The following is a 17,711-nucleotide window of genomic DNA, read 5'->3' on the forward strand; positions in this document are numbered from 1 at the left end:
GCTATATTAACAGGAGTGCCCCTTGTAAGTCAAAAGTAGTGTTTTTTTCCCATTCTGTTCAGCACTGGTGAGAACTCACCTGGAGTACTGGGTCCAGTTTTGGGGCTCCACACTACAAGAAAGATATGGATAAATTGGAAAGTGTCGAGCACAGAGCATCAAAAATGATTCGAGGCCTGGAAAACATGATTCATGAGGAAAGACTGAAAGAACTAGGATTACTTCGCCTGGAGATGATGAAAGGGATGTGGGGGTTATAACACTTTTCAAATACCTGACTGGTATAGAGAGAGCAGAGAAGGGCTTTTCTATGTGGCTGTAGGAGCAATGGACTCAAGCTGCAATGGAGGAGATTTAGGTTGAAGATTAGGAGGAACTTTCTGAACATTAGGATGGTCAAACATTGGAACATCCTCCTAGAGAAGTTGTGGCATCTCCATCCCCGGAAATCTTCAAGAGCAGGTTAGACAGACACTACTTGGCTGGGATGATTTAATCAAGGATGATCTTTCCTTGAGCAGGGGGTTGGATTAGATGACCCTATGAGGGTCCTTCTGCCATATTTTCCTATGATCCTAAGGTTGCATGCTGTGAGACTGTGTGTGTTTCTTGCTAGCTTTGTGACGGGCATAAGAGCAGCCTGATGTTTTGGTCCACCTCTAGCAACCGGAGCTTATGTAAAAGTTGGGGATGTTAACAGCTTCCAGATTAATGGACTTGGTCCTGAAGCTAAAACATTAGAGGTTCTAGAATGATTGGGTTCCGTAGCCATGCTCCATGTCCTCGGTAAATGGAATAGAGCTCAAAGGACCTGCAGAGGCCACCTAACCACTATGCCACTGGTTTTTTTGGCCATGCAACTAGCTGCATGGCTACAATAGCATTGTCTTATGGAAGCAATACCATCAGGACAAGAGTTAGTAGGTAACATCTGCCTTCCAGCATGGCTCTTGACCTCTTACTTTCGCAACTTTGCTTTTTCTTTAAAAAATATGTATTGGGTGTGGTTGATAGTAAAATTGTTCCATTGCAGTATGTGCAGCCACAGAAAATTGGACTGAGTTTTCATAATTATGGTAACAGTTTGTCACACTGTGAAATGACACAGATATCCTTTTGTTTTAGAAATCTGTCAGTACAAGTTTCTGACGGCAATCTGGCAGACTGTACTGCAGGGGAACATTGGTCAGGTGATAGGGGACCTCAGCCAAAGAGAGCTAAGGTAAGAGATGTCAGGTGTTGGTTGTTGTGCCAGGTACTGAAATGGATTTTTGTTTAAGGAAAAGTTTTTGTTTGTTCTGTTACGTGCCCTTGCCTACAATATTCCCATTGCCTTTAAAGAGAAATAACCACCCCCCAAAGTTAACAACCTTCCAGATGCAAACCCTGCACTTCAGATAGTGACTCCACAACCATCACTTTATCTCAGAGATCCATCCCCATGCAGAACCTCTAATCACAATGGGGGGCAGAAGCAGATCTAACAATGCCAGTATGTCTGTGAATTTAAGACAGTTTTCACCTGGTGGGACCTTAAAGGCTAAGAATGCCAAGCTGAGGTTTAAAGGGAGATACTGATTTCAAAAAAGCATCTTTGATAGTGTGTGCTAATGGTTTTGAAGTGAATCTTCATTTTTCCTGCTTAGTCCGAAGATGAAACATTGCTCCCAGAAGCAGATGAGCAGGTAGATCAATGCCAGTGGACACAACAACACCTCAGGGCAGCTGACATAGATGGGACCACATCCCTTGCTCTTACACCACCTCAGGCAGATCAAGAAGTAGATGTCCTGGACGTCAATGTTAGAGGACCAGGTAAGTAATAAGTGTGTCTGGGACAGCTGCAGGTCCATACATGACTCAAAGTGTGTTTGGGCCAGCCATACCCATAACAGTGAACATTTCTACTTCATGGACTGCTTACAATTGCAGAAAGTGTCAAGACATTAGCAGAATTACAGAAAGCTAAGCTGTAGTTGAGGTGAGACAGACTGCTATCCTATAGTTTAAGAAACCAGACCTGGGAGGTGGGCTTATGGTCTGTACCACATAGAGTATGGTGGAATTTAATGGGAGGGAACATACTGTGTCCAAATTGTGTGATGCATTGTTGGAGAAGGAATTGAATAAAAGTAGTTTAGGGCAAGGTGTCTACTAAGGGCATCTTAATGGTCAAAGGAGGTGGCCAGGGCATGGCCGTGGCAGAGATTCAGGGTGAATTGCCATATTGAAAATGACCAATAGCTCAGCTACTGTCAATAGCCTTATTAATTGAACAGTCAGCACCTGAGGTTGCAAGAACCAGTTGAGTAGTGTTGTAGATGTGGGCGCACACAGATGCATATTACATAGTCTAGGAAGGAAAGAGAGAAGGTCTCTTGACCATTATACTATCTTTTTCTGTAGCTATTGGTTTTCTTAATTAGACCATATGCTGGTTGTCAGAGCATGAGGAAGTTTTTTCTTAAACTCAATCTACTAACCAGCTAAATGTATTTGTGGTGTCCTGCCTTCCTTTACTGTAAATAGATACAGGGCCATGTCATCTGATAAAAGATCTGGTGGTCATTCTGTACCCCACTGAGGGTACTTTGTTCCTTGAGATAAACAACTAGCTATGAGGGTTTTTTTTCTTGACTACAGTAGCTGAAAATGTGACTCTCATGCTGTAATATTGTGGGGTTAATATCTGATCTTATTCCAGGTCTAGTTCTCTATCTGTTGCAATGTAGGGGGTTCATCATTTTTAGTGATCAGATTTCCTTCCTAATGTTGTCTAACATACAGTTTGCTTTCTGACCCCTGTCATAATTACTAAATATGAAGTGATGAGGAAACAGCTCTTCTTTGTGGGCATTAAGAGTTTACACCATCAGTTTCCTAGCTTTAGTTCAAACTAAGTTTCTAACCCTTCGGGAATGACACCTTCTGACGTGAATCTACTGCTACTTTCTTGATGCCTCTTTGTGGCTGCACAAAGTTTTACCAAGCAGCTGCAGGATGAAAATAAAACCAGGACATTCTTATTGCAGCTGTTCACAGAAGACAACCGTAGAACTCTTTAATTCTGTCATGTGCAGGCTGCTGTTGTTCAAATGTCTTCTTGCAACTGCAAAGGCAGGTAGTGAAGTTAGTCACAGGGGAAGAAAACACTGACTAAGTGAGGAGGAGAGGTAGAGTAGTGGAGAAGTAACTATATTTGTAGACTGGTGTTAGGCTAATAGAAGTCTTTCCTTGTGTAGCAGACAAGAGGCTCTTGAGAGGATGAAAACAGGTTAAGGGGAAGGGGTTAGAGCATCAGATTTCAGATGTTTCTTGGCCACCAGTTGGAGTTACCTTGTAAAGACCAATGACTGCCCTAATTAGATCTATCACCTTCCCCAAACCCATCCCTGGATGGGGAGGAGACAAGAGGGCAGGGCTTCTCACAAAGATGTTGCCCAACGACTTTGTATGTAGGGTTTTTATATCCTAATATTCTGTAGTCCCCATTTAAAAGCAAAGTTTTTTTCCCTCTAGGTAGTACTTGCCCTGTGAATCTCTGCAGCCTGGCTTTTTGCTCTAACAACTCTTTGGTCCCAGCTCCAGCAGGGAGCCCTAGGCTGTATGGTGTCTCTCAAGTGAAGCTTCTACAAAGTGCTGTTTTGTTCTTTGTGTTGTACATGAAGTGAGTCACAGGAGGGGAATGGCATTCTTTGCAGTGGAGCTATTGTGAGCTCATAACCAATGTAATATGTCATTATTGGCACCGTTGGTAATGCCACCTGTCATTAAGTTTGCTTAATCCTCATTATGATAAGACCCTCTCTTTGGTTGCTTAACTTTTAATTCTTTGGGCAGGAATTTTGCATGCCTGGTATCTGCCTCTGGCCAAACTCTTTGAAGTTTCAGTTAAAATAGTCCAGTCTTTTCAAACAGCGAGATTAAGGAAAAATACATTGTTTTGCTCTTCTTTTTTTTTTTTTAAAGTATCCTGATTGCTGTTTTCTTGAGAGAGCATTTGTGCTTCTGTGCTTGGAGACTTGGTGAGAGAAAGGGACACCGTGCTGTGGGATGTGCCTTCTTGCTATCCCCATAAAAACTAGGGCAAATATAGCCTAGTTGTAAGACTGCCAATAGCAGTCCATCCATACGTGCTCAATAGAGCTTTGTTAGAGCCTAGAAGTTCAAATTTCCAAGTATTATATATGTGCACTCACAGTCTGAGCATACCCCATCCAGCAGAGATGCAAGGGATGATCAAGTTATTCCGTTCCACTGCTGCTTCTCTGGCCACGGTGGAGTTAGTGACCAGAGGTAGGAAAATCAGGAGTCTCCTTTGTTCTCAGTACTCCCTCTGTTGGTACCAGGGCAGTATACAAGACAAAGCAGCCTGTCTAGAAGGTAGAGGACTAAAAAACAGTGCACAGATTAGCACAGGCTCAGACACTGGGCAGAAGGTTTTATAGACACCAGAGCACAGCACTTGGCATTGAACCCACAACTCCTCAATCTCAAAATTGTCTGCTATCCAGCAAATCCTGTGAAACCCACTGGCAAAAGATGTCTTAACCTCTGTGGACCAATCACTAAATGGGGCTAACAACTTACTGTTGCTACCTGAAACACTGTTAGCTCAAATGTTGTGGTTTTAAAGGCCCCAGTCCTTGCCAGTGATCTTGGTAAAGGGTTGGTATGGTTCTCCACTGTGAGAACTTTGTTTTATGTATTTTGAAAACTTTAGAAAGTATATTAAAAGAAAGTGAAGGCAGGAACATGAAGCACTCAAAGCTAGGAAATGCCAGGATTTTGTCCTTTCTACCTTAATCTAGTACCCCCTCTCCTCTTTTTTATGTCCACAAAAACTAGTATGCAATCACTGAAGCCTCTGATTACATACCATTTTTTGCACAAGACACTTTTGCCTTGGCACACAGGATGGCAAGTCCCCTGGGGGAGAAATCGGGTTGGGTGGTGAAGAAAGTTGTTTTCTGAGGACTCTAGATATAGCACAGGTATACCCACTTGTTCTAGAGGCTAAAAAGCAAGCAGTGCATAAGGCAAGTGAACGCGGTGTCATGGTTAGCTTAACTGAATGCTGCCCAGGAGACAGGGCTGTCCTGGGGGGCGGAGAATCGGGGCAACTGCCCCGGGTCCTGTTCTTCAACATCAGGGTGCCAGGTGCAACTTTGTATGCACCCATTAGAAAAGAACTGGCTGCAAATGGCGGAGCCACTGCAGCACGCAGTGTCCACACCACAATTTAAAAGCCAGCTATCTATCCAGCTGAGCGGTGCTGGGCTGATGACGTCAGCCACTGGTGCCACCATGAGAAAAATAAAAGGTACTCATTAAGCATGCCAGTAACTATGATGAAGAAACTGAGGCAGGCTTGGAACACCATGACAGGGAGAGGCGCCCTGTGAGAGGCCAGCCGACCGGGAGCTTGGAAGGCTTCAGTTCACTGGCTGGAGGGACAAGCTAGTGTCCACTCCCTGGATTTAACTCCTGGAACACCGAGGGAGTGCTTGAGGGTCCAAGAGGGACACTGGACCCAGGGGAACCAAAGCCAGCCGCATCCGGAACATAAGTACTTATAAGTGGAGCCCCCTTTTCCCATCACATGTCAAGAAAGTTGTGGCAAGCTTTTCGAGGGGAGGGCCTGCTTTCACTTGGGGGGGACCCAGAACAGAAAGATCGCCACAGCCTGCCCTGAGCTTGCCCCCACCCCCTTGGAAGAGCCTGGCCCCTGCCCACAGTGGCACCCTAACCTGCCCTGTGCAGTTCTGGGGGCATTTGCCCCCTGTGCCTCCCAGGGTGCATGTTACAGCAAGAGCCGCTGGGGGCTGTCCTGCCCTCTGCCCCCCCCCCTTCCACTCCCTCCCCACTGTCAGTTTAAGTAAGGCAAAAGGACCAGTCTGGTCCTGTTATATACAGGGCTACGGCCCTGTCAGTAACATACAATGGCTAGCACTAGCAGGGATAGTGACAAATGGAGAAAATAAAGCTCAGGTCCAAAAAAAGTCAGAAAAAAAGAAGAAATGGTTAAGGCAGTGAAAGATTTGCTGGAAAATGTTATGTTTTCTAAAAGTTTCAAAGTTTCATAGTTGGTAGGGTTGGAAGGGACCTGAGCAGGTCATCAAGTCTGACCCCCTGCCATGGGTAAGAAAAAATGCTGGGGTCAAACAACCCCGGCAAGGTGATTGTCTAGCCTCCTTTTGAAGACCCCCAGGGTAGGAGCGAGCACCACTTCCCTTGGAAGTTGGTTCCAGATTCTACCTGCCCTGCTTGTGAAGTAGTGCCTCCTGATGTCTAGCCTGAATCTACTCTGTCAACTTATGGCCATTATTCCTTGTTACTCTTGGTAGTGCTCAGGGGAACAGGGACTCTCCCACTGCCTGCTGGTCCCCCTTGGCCAGTTTGTAGATGGCCACCAGATCTCCTCTCAGCCTTCTTTTGTGGAGGCTGAACAGGTTCAGGTCCCATAGCCTCTCCTCATAGGGCCTGCCCTGCTGCTTCCTGATCATGCGAGTGGCCCTCCTTTGGACCCTCTCAATGCTGTCCACATCCTTCCTAAAGTGCGGTGCCCAAAACGACGCAGTACTCCAACTGCGTCCTGACCAATGTCACATAGAGGTGGAGGATCACCTCCCTGTTTGTGATGCATCTGTGGATGCATGACAAGGTGTGGTTAGCCTTACTGACCGTGTCCCCACATTGGCGGCCCATGTTTATCTTGGAATCAGTAGTGACTCCAAGATCCTTTTCTGCCTCTGTGCTGATGAGAAGGGAGTTCCCCAGCCTGTAGGCATGCTGCTGGTTCTTCTTCCCTAGGTGCAATACCTTGCACTTGTCAGTATTGAAACCCATCCTATTCTCATCCACCCACCCCTGTAACCTGTCTAGATCTAGTTGCAGCCTGTTCCTCTCTTCTAGCATGCCCACTTCTTCCCACATCTTAGTGTCATTTTTGAATTTGAACAAGGTGCTTTTCACCCCCTTGTCCAAGTCGCTGATGAAGATGTTGAACAGTGCGGGCCCCAGGACCGAGTCCTGGGCAACCCCACTGCCCACAACCTTCCAGGTCGAATAAGACCCATCCACCACCACTCGCTGGGTGCAGCCCTCCAGCCAATTTGTAACCCATCTGACTGTGTAGGCATGGGGGAAAATGCTAAACTAATGGACTCCAGCAATTTGTATCCAGGCTGAGGAAGAGGACAATAGTGCAAAATGTGCACAGGCTATTTACATAGAAAAATCTGACAACACTATTTCCCCTGAAGAATATGTATGATCCAGAAAATTGGCCATATTTACTCAACAATGAGATGGTAGACATTTTAGTGGAGAGAAGGCCTGAGAAAATAACTGGTAATAACTATGTTTTTCCAAAGAATGATGACAGTCAACACTTTTCAGAAGACATGTACACATGGAGTCTGCCAAATGGAGAAAGGGTTGAAAGAAATTGGCTGGTATACTGGAAGAAAGCTGATGCAGCTTTTTGCTTCTGCTGCAAATTGCATGGCTCAAAAATGGCACTCAAATTGGTAAAGGGAGGCTGCAATGCCTGGACACATCTCAATGACAGATTGCGATCTCACGAATTATCCAGTGAGCGTATTGTAAACTCGACAAAATGTATTCAAATAAAGAGAAGATTGTCTGCAATAGAGAGGATAGATGAGTACGCACTATGAGAAATATACAAGGAGAAGAAACATTGGCATTCAGTGTTGACACGTGTTATAGCAGTTGTTCAGTACCTAGCTGAGCATAATTTAGCATTTCGTGCAAGGCTTTATAAACGTAACAATGGTAACTTCCTGGGATTAATTGAGATGATAGCTAAATTTGATCCTATGATGCAAGAACATGTCTGATGCATTAAAAACAAAGAAATCCATGACCATTAGCTTGGGCCTCGTATTCAGAATGAGCTAATCTTGATGATGGTGTTGCAGGTGAAGAAGAAAATTCTTGAACAGGTGAAGACTGCAAAATACTTTGCAGTTATTCTCGACTGAACCCTTGATCTGAGTCACCAAGAGCAGATGTCCCTGGTGCTTTGTTATGTTGATGTGACTTCTGAAGAAGTGAAGGAAATGGAGAATTTTATTGACTTTCTTCTGGTTCAAGACAAAAGTGGACAAGGACTGTCAGATTCTCTCATAGCTCTGCTGGATGGATGTGGTCTCTATATTAGTGATTGTAGGGGTCAGGTATATGAAGGGCCAGAAACAAGGCATACAGGCGCACATCCTTCAGCTCAACTGCCGAGCCTTTTTCACTCCATGTAGCTGCCACAACTTAAATCTGGTATTGGGAGATATGGTGAAATGTAGTTAAAAAAACCATGACATTTTTTTGAGCTATACAGCAAATTTACAATATTTTTGCAGTTTCACCTAACAGATTGCAAATATTGAGAGTGTGTGCTCCCTCTCTAACACCAAAGCTGTTGTCAGACACTAGGTGGGAGTGTTGAGTAGAGAGTTTAAAAGCAATTAGCTACCAGACAAGAGGTATCAGGAATGCCTAGCTTCAAGTTGCTGAAGAGTACGACCACTCAAAAGTTAAAAGTGAGACTGAATCCCTGGCCAACTACGAATTTTTGAAAATTTTGAATTTCTGTTTGCAATGGTTATGTGGTATGACATCATGTTTACTGTAGACACTGTGAGTAAAACAGTTCAATCCAGGGAAATGCAGTTTGATGCAGCTTTTGCACACATCAAAGGACTAATTGACTTTTTGCAAAAATACAGGAACACTGGATTTGCCTCAGCCAAGATCACAGCAACAGAAATAGCATCTGAAATGGGTGTTGAACCTAAATTCAGAGAACGATGTGTGAAATGAAAGAGAGGTAAGGAGGAGCTGGAGAATTTGCCCAAGAAAGTGTTTGAAACCAGTTACTTTCTGGTCATCGTGGATTAGGCTCTTGTGTCACTGATCACATGATTTGAACAAATGCAAGGATATGCTGACAATTTCGGTTTTCTGTATGATGTAAAGAAACTCGGTGAAGTTGACAGAAGATGACATGAGAAAGTGGTGCATGGATTTGGGCACTGCATTGTCTGATGGAGAATCTCATTGTATCAATGGTGCGGTCCTTTTCTTAGAGCTTTGGGAGCTACAAGAATTCATCCCTGAAGGAACAAGTAGTGCACTTCAAGCCCTTGAGTTTCTTAAATCATTTGGTGGTACTTTCCCAAACACAGCAATTGCATACAGGATTTTTCTGACAATCCCAGTCACAGTGGCTTCAGGGGAGTGAGGTTTTTCCAAATTAAAAATGATTAAGAACTACCTAAGGGCAGCTGTGTCTCAAGAGAGGTTGTGTGGACTTGCCATTCTGTCCATTGTGAAGGAAGTAGCATCAAACCTGGATTACCACAATCTTATAGCAGAGTTCACTGCAAGGGAGTCCAGAAAGGTGAATTTCAGAATGTAGGCAGTGTGACACTGATTGTGATAGGTTAGTTTTTTGGTTTTCTTAATTATGCCTCTACCCATGCCCTGCCTTTGTGGGGATCCCATGGACCCTGTGTGGTGTTAAGGGGGCCCCACATAGGCTGACTTGCCCTGGGCCCCGCACCCCCCTAGGGACGGCTCTGCCAGGAGAACTGGATTCGGTCTTCTGCTTCTGCAGAGCTATTGTGTGATGTTTGGCAGGTTACTTAGAGCAAAACTTTTGCAGGGCTCCACTAATGGTGGCTTTTCTGGGAATATAGCGTGATAGATTTGCAGAGGGGATGTACATTTATGAAGTCTCATGGGAACTGGGTCTGAAGCATTGAAAGTATATAGGATGAGTAAGCACCCTGAAATTCAGATGCTGGGTATCTCAAATTGAGCCCTGAAAAGTTAGTGGACATTTTGAGCTTTAAATTGTACCTTGCTTAGGCTCCTGTGTGTGAAACACAGGCAAAAGCGCCTCATGTCAGGGATGGTGTGAAGCGATATCAACCTGGTGTTTGCAAAGCACCTACACTGTGATGTGAGAGCACCAGGGAGGAATTCATAACTTTGTATATTCAACAGAGGACTTATATTAATGTGTGAGGAAAACAACCTGGGACCACAAATAGAATACACTGGATAAAAAGCAATATTGCATAATTATTCAATTCTGTTGCACTGGTCCTTTCATAGAGTACTGTCCATCCTGTACCCTAAATGAGGCAAGTCTTTTGTGGGAAAATAGTATACAAGCTTGTAATTGGAGACTTCATCAGAAATAGTTATACACAAGAGAGCAACCTGAAGTTGCACAGGTAACAAGACTTCAGGCATTTCTCACCTTCTGAGTGACTGACTTTTCAACCTTAATGCTCTTTTTATATAGTTTTTTGACACCAAGAGTCTTGCCTGTTTTTTTTTTTTCCTTTGCGTTATGAATACTGCCTTCTAGTTAGCTGCCAATGGTAACATTTCTTTGCTTATTATTTTTCTCTCCATGTCTTACCTGACATTTTAGTGCATGTTTACACTTTTCTAAGGTTCCATATGATTTTGCAGCTTGTATCTCTCTCTTCTAGAGTTAACCAATTCCAGATAAATAAGATCTATCAAAACCTTTTTAAAGTTTTATGTGAGAACAGTTAGTACTCCCTGAGGGAGTTGTGCTAGGTATAAAGTCTCCATCTTTGAAGAAGATGAGGTCACCAGTTCTGTTTTGTTTGATTTTTAGATAAGAAAAGTGTTTGACATGGCTGGAAGAAAGTGCAGATTCCCTGCTGGCCCCATATCAGGGCCCAGCAGGAGCTTCCTGTCTTCTGCTGCTATGGAGGTGTTGCCATTACAATTTCCTTTGTTACAGATGGGTGCACCCCACTCATGTTGGCATCTCTGCGTGTGGGCAGCTCTGACATTAGTGACGAAGATGAAGATGGGGAGGATTCCTCAGCAAATATAATAACAGACCTGATCTATCAAGGGGCTAACTTGCAAGCTCAAACAGACCGTACTGGGGAGATGGCACTGCACTTAGCAGCCCGCTATTCAAGAGCAGATGCAGCAAAACGCTTGTTGGATGCTGGTGCTGATGCTAACGCCCGAGACAACATGGGGAGGACTCCTCTTCATGCAGCTGTGGCAGCTGATGCACAGGGTGTCTTCCAGGTAAAGTATTTAGGGTCTGTCTTTAGGGCACTCAATGGAATAGGGGTACACTTGACTATGTTGTTTGCTGTCAAGCTAAATGGGTGAAGTTCTGGTTTCCTCAGATGTTAGCAGTTCAAATGAGTCAGCATCTGCACCAATGATGTGTGCCGATATGTTCAATCTTGCCTTTTTTGTCAGTGCTGCAGTAGTAGCAGCCCCAAAGCTGTCTGGTAGGGCTCTGTGAAGCTTTGGTAGTTGATTCAATTCAGAGGAAGTTCGGCCTGATTCAGGGACCAAATCTTCGAATCTGAATTGAGTTGGGAGACCGAGTAAAAGCTCCAAATTGATTTGAAGCATCCTCATTGATTTAAAAGAGATTCGGCCGATTCGGGAGCGGGGGCTCTGCCATGCTGCTGCTTGCCCAGCTGGGGCTGGGGGGGGGCAGGATTTGGGTGCGGCTCACTCCAGGCAGAGGGGGTAAAGCCCCCACTCCTAGTGCTGCCATGCCCACATCCTGCACCCCCCTGCACCAACTGGCAGGCGGTGGCAGGGAAGAATCCTGCTCCCAGCGCTGATGCAGGCGCAGCAGTGCTGGGAGCGGGGGCTATGCCCTACTGCCACCCAGAGCAAGCCGTGCCTGCATCGTGCTCCCTCCCCATGCTGGCTGGGCAAGCGGCAGCAGGGTATAGCCTCTGTGGCTCCCCCTGCCATGGCAGAGGCAGACACAGCCAGAGGAGCCGTAGGAGAAGCCCCCATGGCTGCCCTGCCCGGCCCCATCCCCTGTCTGGCCCAGCCTCCCGGCACTTTAAAACAAACAAAAAGCATCACACTCACCAGCTGTAGCAGCCGGGATTGGGGCCTCTGAAGGTCTGTGGCAGAGTTTCCCCACGCAGCATGGGGCACGGGGGCAGCGGGGATCACCCCCCCACCTGGCATCCGCACAGCAGCTGCTTCATGGTGCAGGTGCAGCATGGCTCGGCAGGGTGCTTCATGCTGTCTGGGAGCTGGAGCAGCTCCACGTGTCATCTGGAGCCCGGCTCAGCTCAGCCCCAGTGGCCCCAGCTCCCAGACAGTGTGCAGCGCCCTGCCGAGCCACACTGCACCCGCGCGATGCAACAGCTGCTGCATGGGTGCCAAGTTTGGGGGGAGGTCAATCCCCACTGCCCTGCACTGTGCAGGGGAGCTCTGCCACGAGCACCCAGAGCCCCAGTTGCTGCTGCTGCAGCCGGTGAGTGTGGGGCTTCCCCTTCACTGTTTCTGATGTAGTTAACCAGAGCGCAGTTAGTTGCAAAGAAGATGACAGAGCTGAAAGATGCTACACATTTAAGCAATTTATGCACTTAACTAGCATGCAGGTACTAACCAAAGTTTATTACAGTGTAAACTATGGGCAGTAAATAGTGGCATTGTGCTGTGCAGTTAAGTGAATTATACATTTATCTGATAAGCATGTAAGTGGTGTGCATTGTAATGCTTTGTGTATTCCAGGTCCTTTTATTTCGTCACTGATGTTGCTCCTTTAATTTAAATGTTGTGTAAACTTCTTTTAGATTCTCAGTCTTTCTCCATATGACAATTGACAGATCGCTCTTCTTTTGTCCCTCAGATCTTGATCCGGAACAGAGTGACAGACCTGGATGCTCGCATGAATGATGGAACAACTCCGTTAATTCTGGCAGCTCGTTTGGCTGTGGAGGGAATGGTGGCTGAGCTGATCAACTGCCAGGCAGATGTCAATGCAGTGGATGACCACGGTACTGTGGCACAGGGAATGCTGGGCCATGGCAAACTGGGGCTTTCCTATTTCCAACATTTCTCATAGTATAGGATGGGAACAAAGAATTAACACCTGGGATGTAGCGCGCACTGTTCTTAGCATTGTAGCTAGCTCAGTGAACACAGGTGTTGGTTCTTTGTGCTGGTGATTGGTTGCCCCACACTGAAGAATGCCTGGTAGTGTTGCTCCCAAGAGCAGAGGCCATCAAGCTCTGAGGCTTTTTTGATTGCACTGTGATGAGAGAGAGTATTGCACTGAGGCTTTAAGCAGGGTGCCATATGAGACCGTATATCATGGATGGGACTCTCCAAGCTTGTTGGGAACCAGGGTCATTGCAGCTGGTCATGGTGATGTACATCGCATCCTATACATTGCAGAGATAGCCATACTGGGAGGAGTGGTGTAGGTCTCAGGACTTGGGGCTGTTCCATGGGGGTGTTGTATTATGCATCCCACTGCTCTGAGATATTATTTAGTCTGTTGCATGAAGCTACTGAATTTCTCCATAGGTAAATCTGCTCTTCATTGGGCTGCAGCTGTTAACAATGTGGAGGCAACGTTAGTGTTGTTGAAAAATGGAGCCAACCGCGACATGCAGGACAACAAGGTACAGTGCGTGTATGTCCTTAGCAGGACTGTCTGGGCTGCCTGTCAGTCACCTTCTCTTCTGACCCCCCCCCACACCCCTCTGACTCTCACCCCCCCCAATCTGTGCTTTGCCGTTGTGCACTGTTCTGCCTTGCTATTGAGAGCTGGTTTGGCCAAAACTTTTCAAAATCCAGACACCTAATGCTAGGCTTCTAAACCCAGAGCTGGGTGACCTAACTGTTCAAAAGTGAAATGACCTCACTATTCAAAAATGCCTTCTACCCAGCATCTCCTCTTGAGCTCAGGGAGCTCTTCTTGCTCCTTCTCACCGTGGCATGGCTTGTATGTACCCATGGGCTGCCCTCACAGTTTTGTACCCTGCCAGCTATAAGAGTCTGTCTGGGGAGTCCATGCTAACTGTAGTCGGGAACTTCATCAACAGTGTAGGGCAGCAGTGCTCAACCTCTTGGCCCTGTGGACCAGATGAGTGAGTGATGCTAGTTCACAGACTGGATCAAGCCTCACACACCAGGGTAGGTCCTTGGGGGGCTAGCACCAACCTCTCCCACTGCCAGGCTCTGAGTCTGAGCCTGGAGGGCCTGGTCCTGTGCCTCCCCCTGGGCTTGGGCCCCAGGTACCTCTGGGATTGGGCCCTGGGGGCCTGACACCCCACCCCCTCCCACTCCTATGTGCTGAGGTTGAGTCCTGGGGGCCTGGCACTACCCCATCCCAACTTCCCACATCAGGATTGGGCCTTGGAGCCTTGCACCACCTTTGCCCAGCCCTGCATGCACAGATCTTGCATATGGGGAACCACCACTCTCCCACCACCACATTTCCAGCCCCATGGGGAGCCCTGCAGGTTGGATGGCAGGATGCAGTAGGCTGAATTTGGCCTGTGGGCCAGGGGGTTGAGTACCCCTGGTGTAGGGAAGTCAATGCCACTCTGCATTCAGTGTGAAATGAGAAAGTGTTGCACTGTTCTGGTGCTCCCCATAGCACAGGCCCACTGGTGTTTCAGTGTCAGTCAGCTGGCATGTGTTCAGCAGTACACTGCCCATCCAAGTGACCTTCAGAGGCAAGACCTGACTTTCATGCACCTCTTGCTGCCTCTGTCCTTCTGGCTGTCTTCATTCTCTAGATGTTAACTTATTTTCTCCACGTTAGTTTTGTTCCTTTATTTGAGTTGCAGTTTGTTGCACTTTGCTTACTACATTTTTGAAGGGTGCCGACACTGCATATGCCATGGTAAATTAACTTCACTACAGAGTACAACTGGAGCGGATACGATGTGGACAGCCCCACAACATAGTAAATCACCCAGATCCAGGGCAAAAATATTTCTTGAAAAACATATGGTAACTTTACTAAGTGGAGTAATTTACTGCATGGAACTTGTGTGTCTGTTCCTCTAGTCCAATTCATCTAAGGATAACCCTTGGCTCAGTTCAGAATGGTTTCCCTGCCACCTAGTGGCCCATTACTATAAAAGAGCCTACTTCAGGCAGCCAGCTTGGGAGGCATAGTCCTGTGTGTACTCCTTACTGGGCAAGTCTGCACGAGATGTTTATTGCACAGTTGGCTAATTAGCTGCACAGTAGATGTCTCAGTATCTATGTGTATGCCGTTATCAAGATGCACGAAACTAATAAACTCTGCAGCAGGGTAGTACTTGTAAATACTTGTAAATACAAGTACTACCCTGCTGCATTTTTTTCATGTACTACAGCACACATGTAGACAATGCCTCAGCTGGCTAGGGCACAAGGGTGCTTCAGTGCAGGGCTAGGGGGTGCCTGCCAGCTAGCCCTGCACTAGAGCACCCTTGTGTCCAAGCCAGTCCCTTCACCACACACTGAGCCCAGTCAGAGCAGCCCCAGGCTGGCAGGCTGACCTCCCCTGGGCCCCTGCCATTCGGATGTGCTCCAACCCAGCTCAGTGTGTTGCAGTCTGGGTGCACATGCAGATGTGCACCCAGCAGCAATCACTCTGGAGCTTATTTCTGCACATTAATGGGCACATTTAAATGTGCCCACTGAAGAATAAACTTATAGATTCATAGATGTTAGGGTCGGAAGGGACCTCAATAGATTCATAGATTCATAGATGTTAGGGTCGGAAGGGACCTCAATAGATCATTGAGTCCGACCCCCTGCATAAGCAGGAAAGAGTGCTGGGTCTAGATGACCCCAGCTAGATACTCATCTAACCTCCTCTCGAAGACCCCCAGGGTAGGGGAGAGCACCACCTCCCTTGGGAGCCCGTTCCAGACCTTGGCCACTCGAACTGTGAAGACGTTCCTCCTAATGTCCAGTCTAAATCTGCTCTCTGCTAGCTTGTGGCCATTGTTTCTTGTAACCCCCGGGGGCACCTTGGTGAATAAATACTCACCAATTCCCTTCTGTGCCCCCGTGATGAACTTATAGGCAGCCAAAAAGTCGCCTCTCAACCTTCTCTTGCGGAGGCTGAAAAGGTCCAGTTTCTCTAGTCTCTCCTCGTAGGGCTTGGTCTGTAGGCCCTTAACCATACGAGTGGTCCTTTTCTGGACCCTCTCCAGGTTATCCGCATCCTTCTTGAAGTGTGGTGCCCAGAATTGCACGCGGTACTCCAACTGTGGTCTGACCAGTGCCCGATAGAGGGGGAGTATCACCTCCTTGGACCTATTCGTCATGCATCTGCTGATGCACGATAAAGTGCCATTGGCTTTTTTGATGGCTTCGTCACACTGCTGACTCATGTTCATCTTGGAGTCCACTAGGACTCCAAGATCCCTTTCCACCTCTGTGCCACCCAGCAGGTAATTTCCCAGGCTGTAGGTGTGTCCAGGCGTTTCATAACCTGGTCATAAAATCATAAGATCATCGAGTCCGACCCCCTGCATAGGCAGGAAAGAGTGCTGGGTTTAGATGACCCCAGCAAGATGCCTATCAAACCTCCTCTTGAAGACCCCCAGGGTAGGGGAGAGCACCACCTCCCTTGGGAGCCCATTCCAGACTTTGGCCACTCCAACTGTGAAGAAGTTCTTCCTAATGTCCAGTCTCAATCTGCTCTCTGCTAGCTTGTGGCCATTATTTCTTGTAACCCCCAGGGGTGCCTTGGTGAGTAAAGCCTCACCAATTCCCTTCTGTGCCCCCGTGATGAACTTATAGGCAGCCACAAGGTCGCCTCTCAACCTTCTCTTGCGGAGGCTGAAGAGGTCCAGGTGCCCTAGTCTCTCCTCGTAGGGCTTGGCCTGCAAGCCCTTAACCATATGAGTGGCCCTTCTCTGGACCCTCTCCAGGTTATCCACATCCCTCTTGAAGTGTGGCACCCAAAATTGCACGCAGTATTCCAACTGCGGTCTGACCAGTGCCCGATAGAGGGGAAGTATTACCTTCTTGGATCTGTTTGTCATGCATCTGCTGATGCACGATAAAGTGCCATTAGCTTTTCTGATGACTTCGTCACACTGACGACTCATGTTCATCTTGGAGTCCACTAGGACTCCAAGATCCCTTTCCACTTCCGTGCCACTAAGCAGGTCATTTCCTAGGCAGTAGGTGTGCTGGACATTTTTCCTCCCTAGGTGCAGCACTTTGCATTTCTCCTTGTTGAATTGCATTCTGTTGTGTTCTGCCCATATGTCCAACCTGTCCAGGTCTGCTTGTAGTTGTTCCCTGCCCTCCGGTGTGTCCACTTCTCCCCACAGTTTTGTGTCATCCAAAAACTTGGACAGAGTACACTTCATTCCCTCGTCCAAGTCGCTGATGAAGACATTGAAGAGTATCGGTCCAAGGACCGAGCCCTGCGGGACCCCACTGCCCACACCCTTCCAGGTCGATACCGACCCATCCACTACAACTCTCTGGGTATGACCCTCTAGCCAATTCGCCACCCACCGGACCGTGTAGTCATCCAAGTCACAGCCTCTTAACTTGTTCACCAGTATGGTGTGGGATACCGTATCGAAGGCCTTCCTGAATTCTAAGTAAACGACATCAACCACTACTCCTGCATCCAGGTGTTTTGTAACCCGGTCATAAAAAGAGACTAGATTAGTCGGGCATGAGCTACCTGCTATGAACCCGTGCTGGTTTCCGCTCAGCATAATTTGTCCTGCCGGGCTCTCGCAAATGTGAGCCTTGATAATTTTTTCAAAGACTTTGCCAAGGATGGAGGTGAGACTGACTGGCCTATAGTTGCCTGGGTCCTCCTTCCTCCCCTTCTTGAAAATGGGGACCACATTGGCCCTTTTCCAGTCCTCCGGGATCTG

General features: G+C 47.1%; 1 protein-coding gene across 2 annotated transcripts in view; it reads left to right on the forward strand.

The window, feature by feature from the left end:
* Positions 1–17,711, forward strand: part of NOTCH2 (notch receptor 2) — a 131,096-nt gene that overhangs the window by 108,816 nt on the left and 4,569 nt on the right. For both annotated transcript variants that reach the window (XM_019486533.2, XM_006259955.4), the window contains 5 exons: positions 1,126–1,222; positions 1,647–1,815; positions 10,811–11,112; positions 12,701–12,848; positions 13,381–13,478. In XM_019486533.2, the coding sequence (XP_019342078.1) occupies positions 1,126–1,222; positions 1,647–1,815; positions 10,811–11,112; positions 12,701–12,848; positions 13,381–13,478 (814 nt within the window). The remainder of the gene's footprint in view (positions 1–1,125; positions 1,223–1,646; positions 1,816–10,810; positions 11,113–12,700; positions 12,849–13,380; positions 13,479–17,711) is intronic.

This window comes from Alligator mississippiensis, chromosome 5, assembly GCF_030867095.1.
Source record: "Alligator mississippiensis isolate rAllMis1 chromosome 5, rAllMis1, whole genome shotgun sequence".
Taxonomy (NCBI): domain Eukaryota; kingdom Metazoa; phylum Chordata; order Crocodylia; family Alligatoridae; genus Alligator; species Alligator mississippiensis.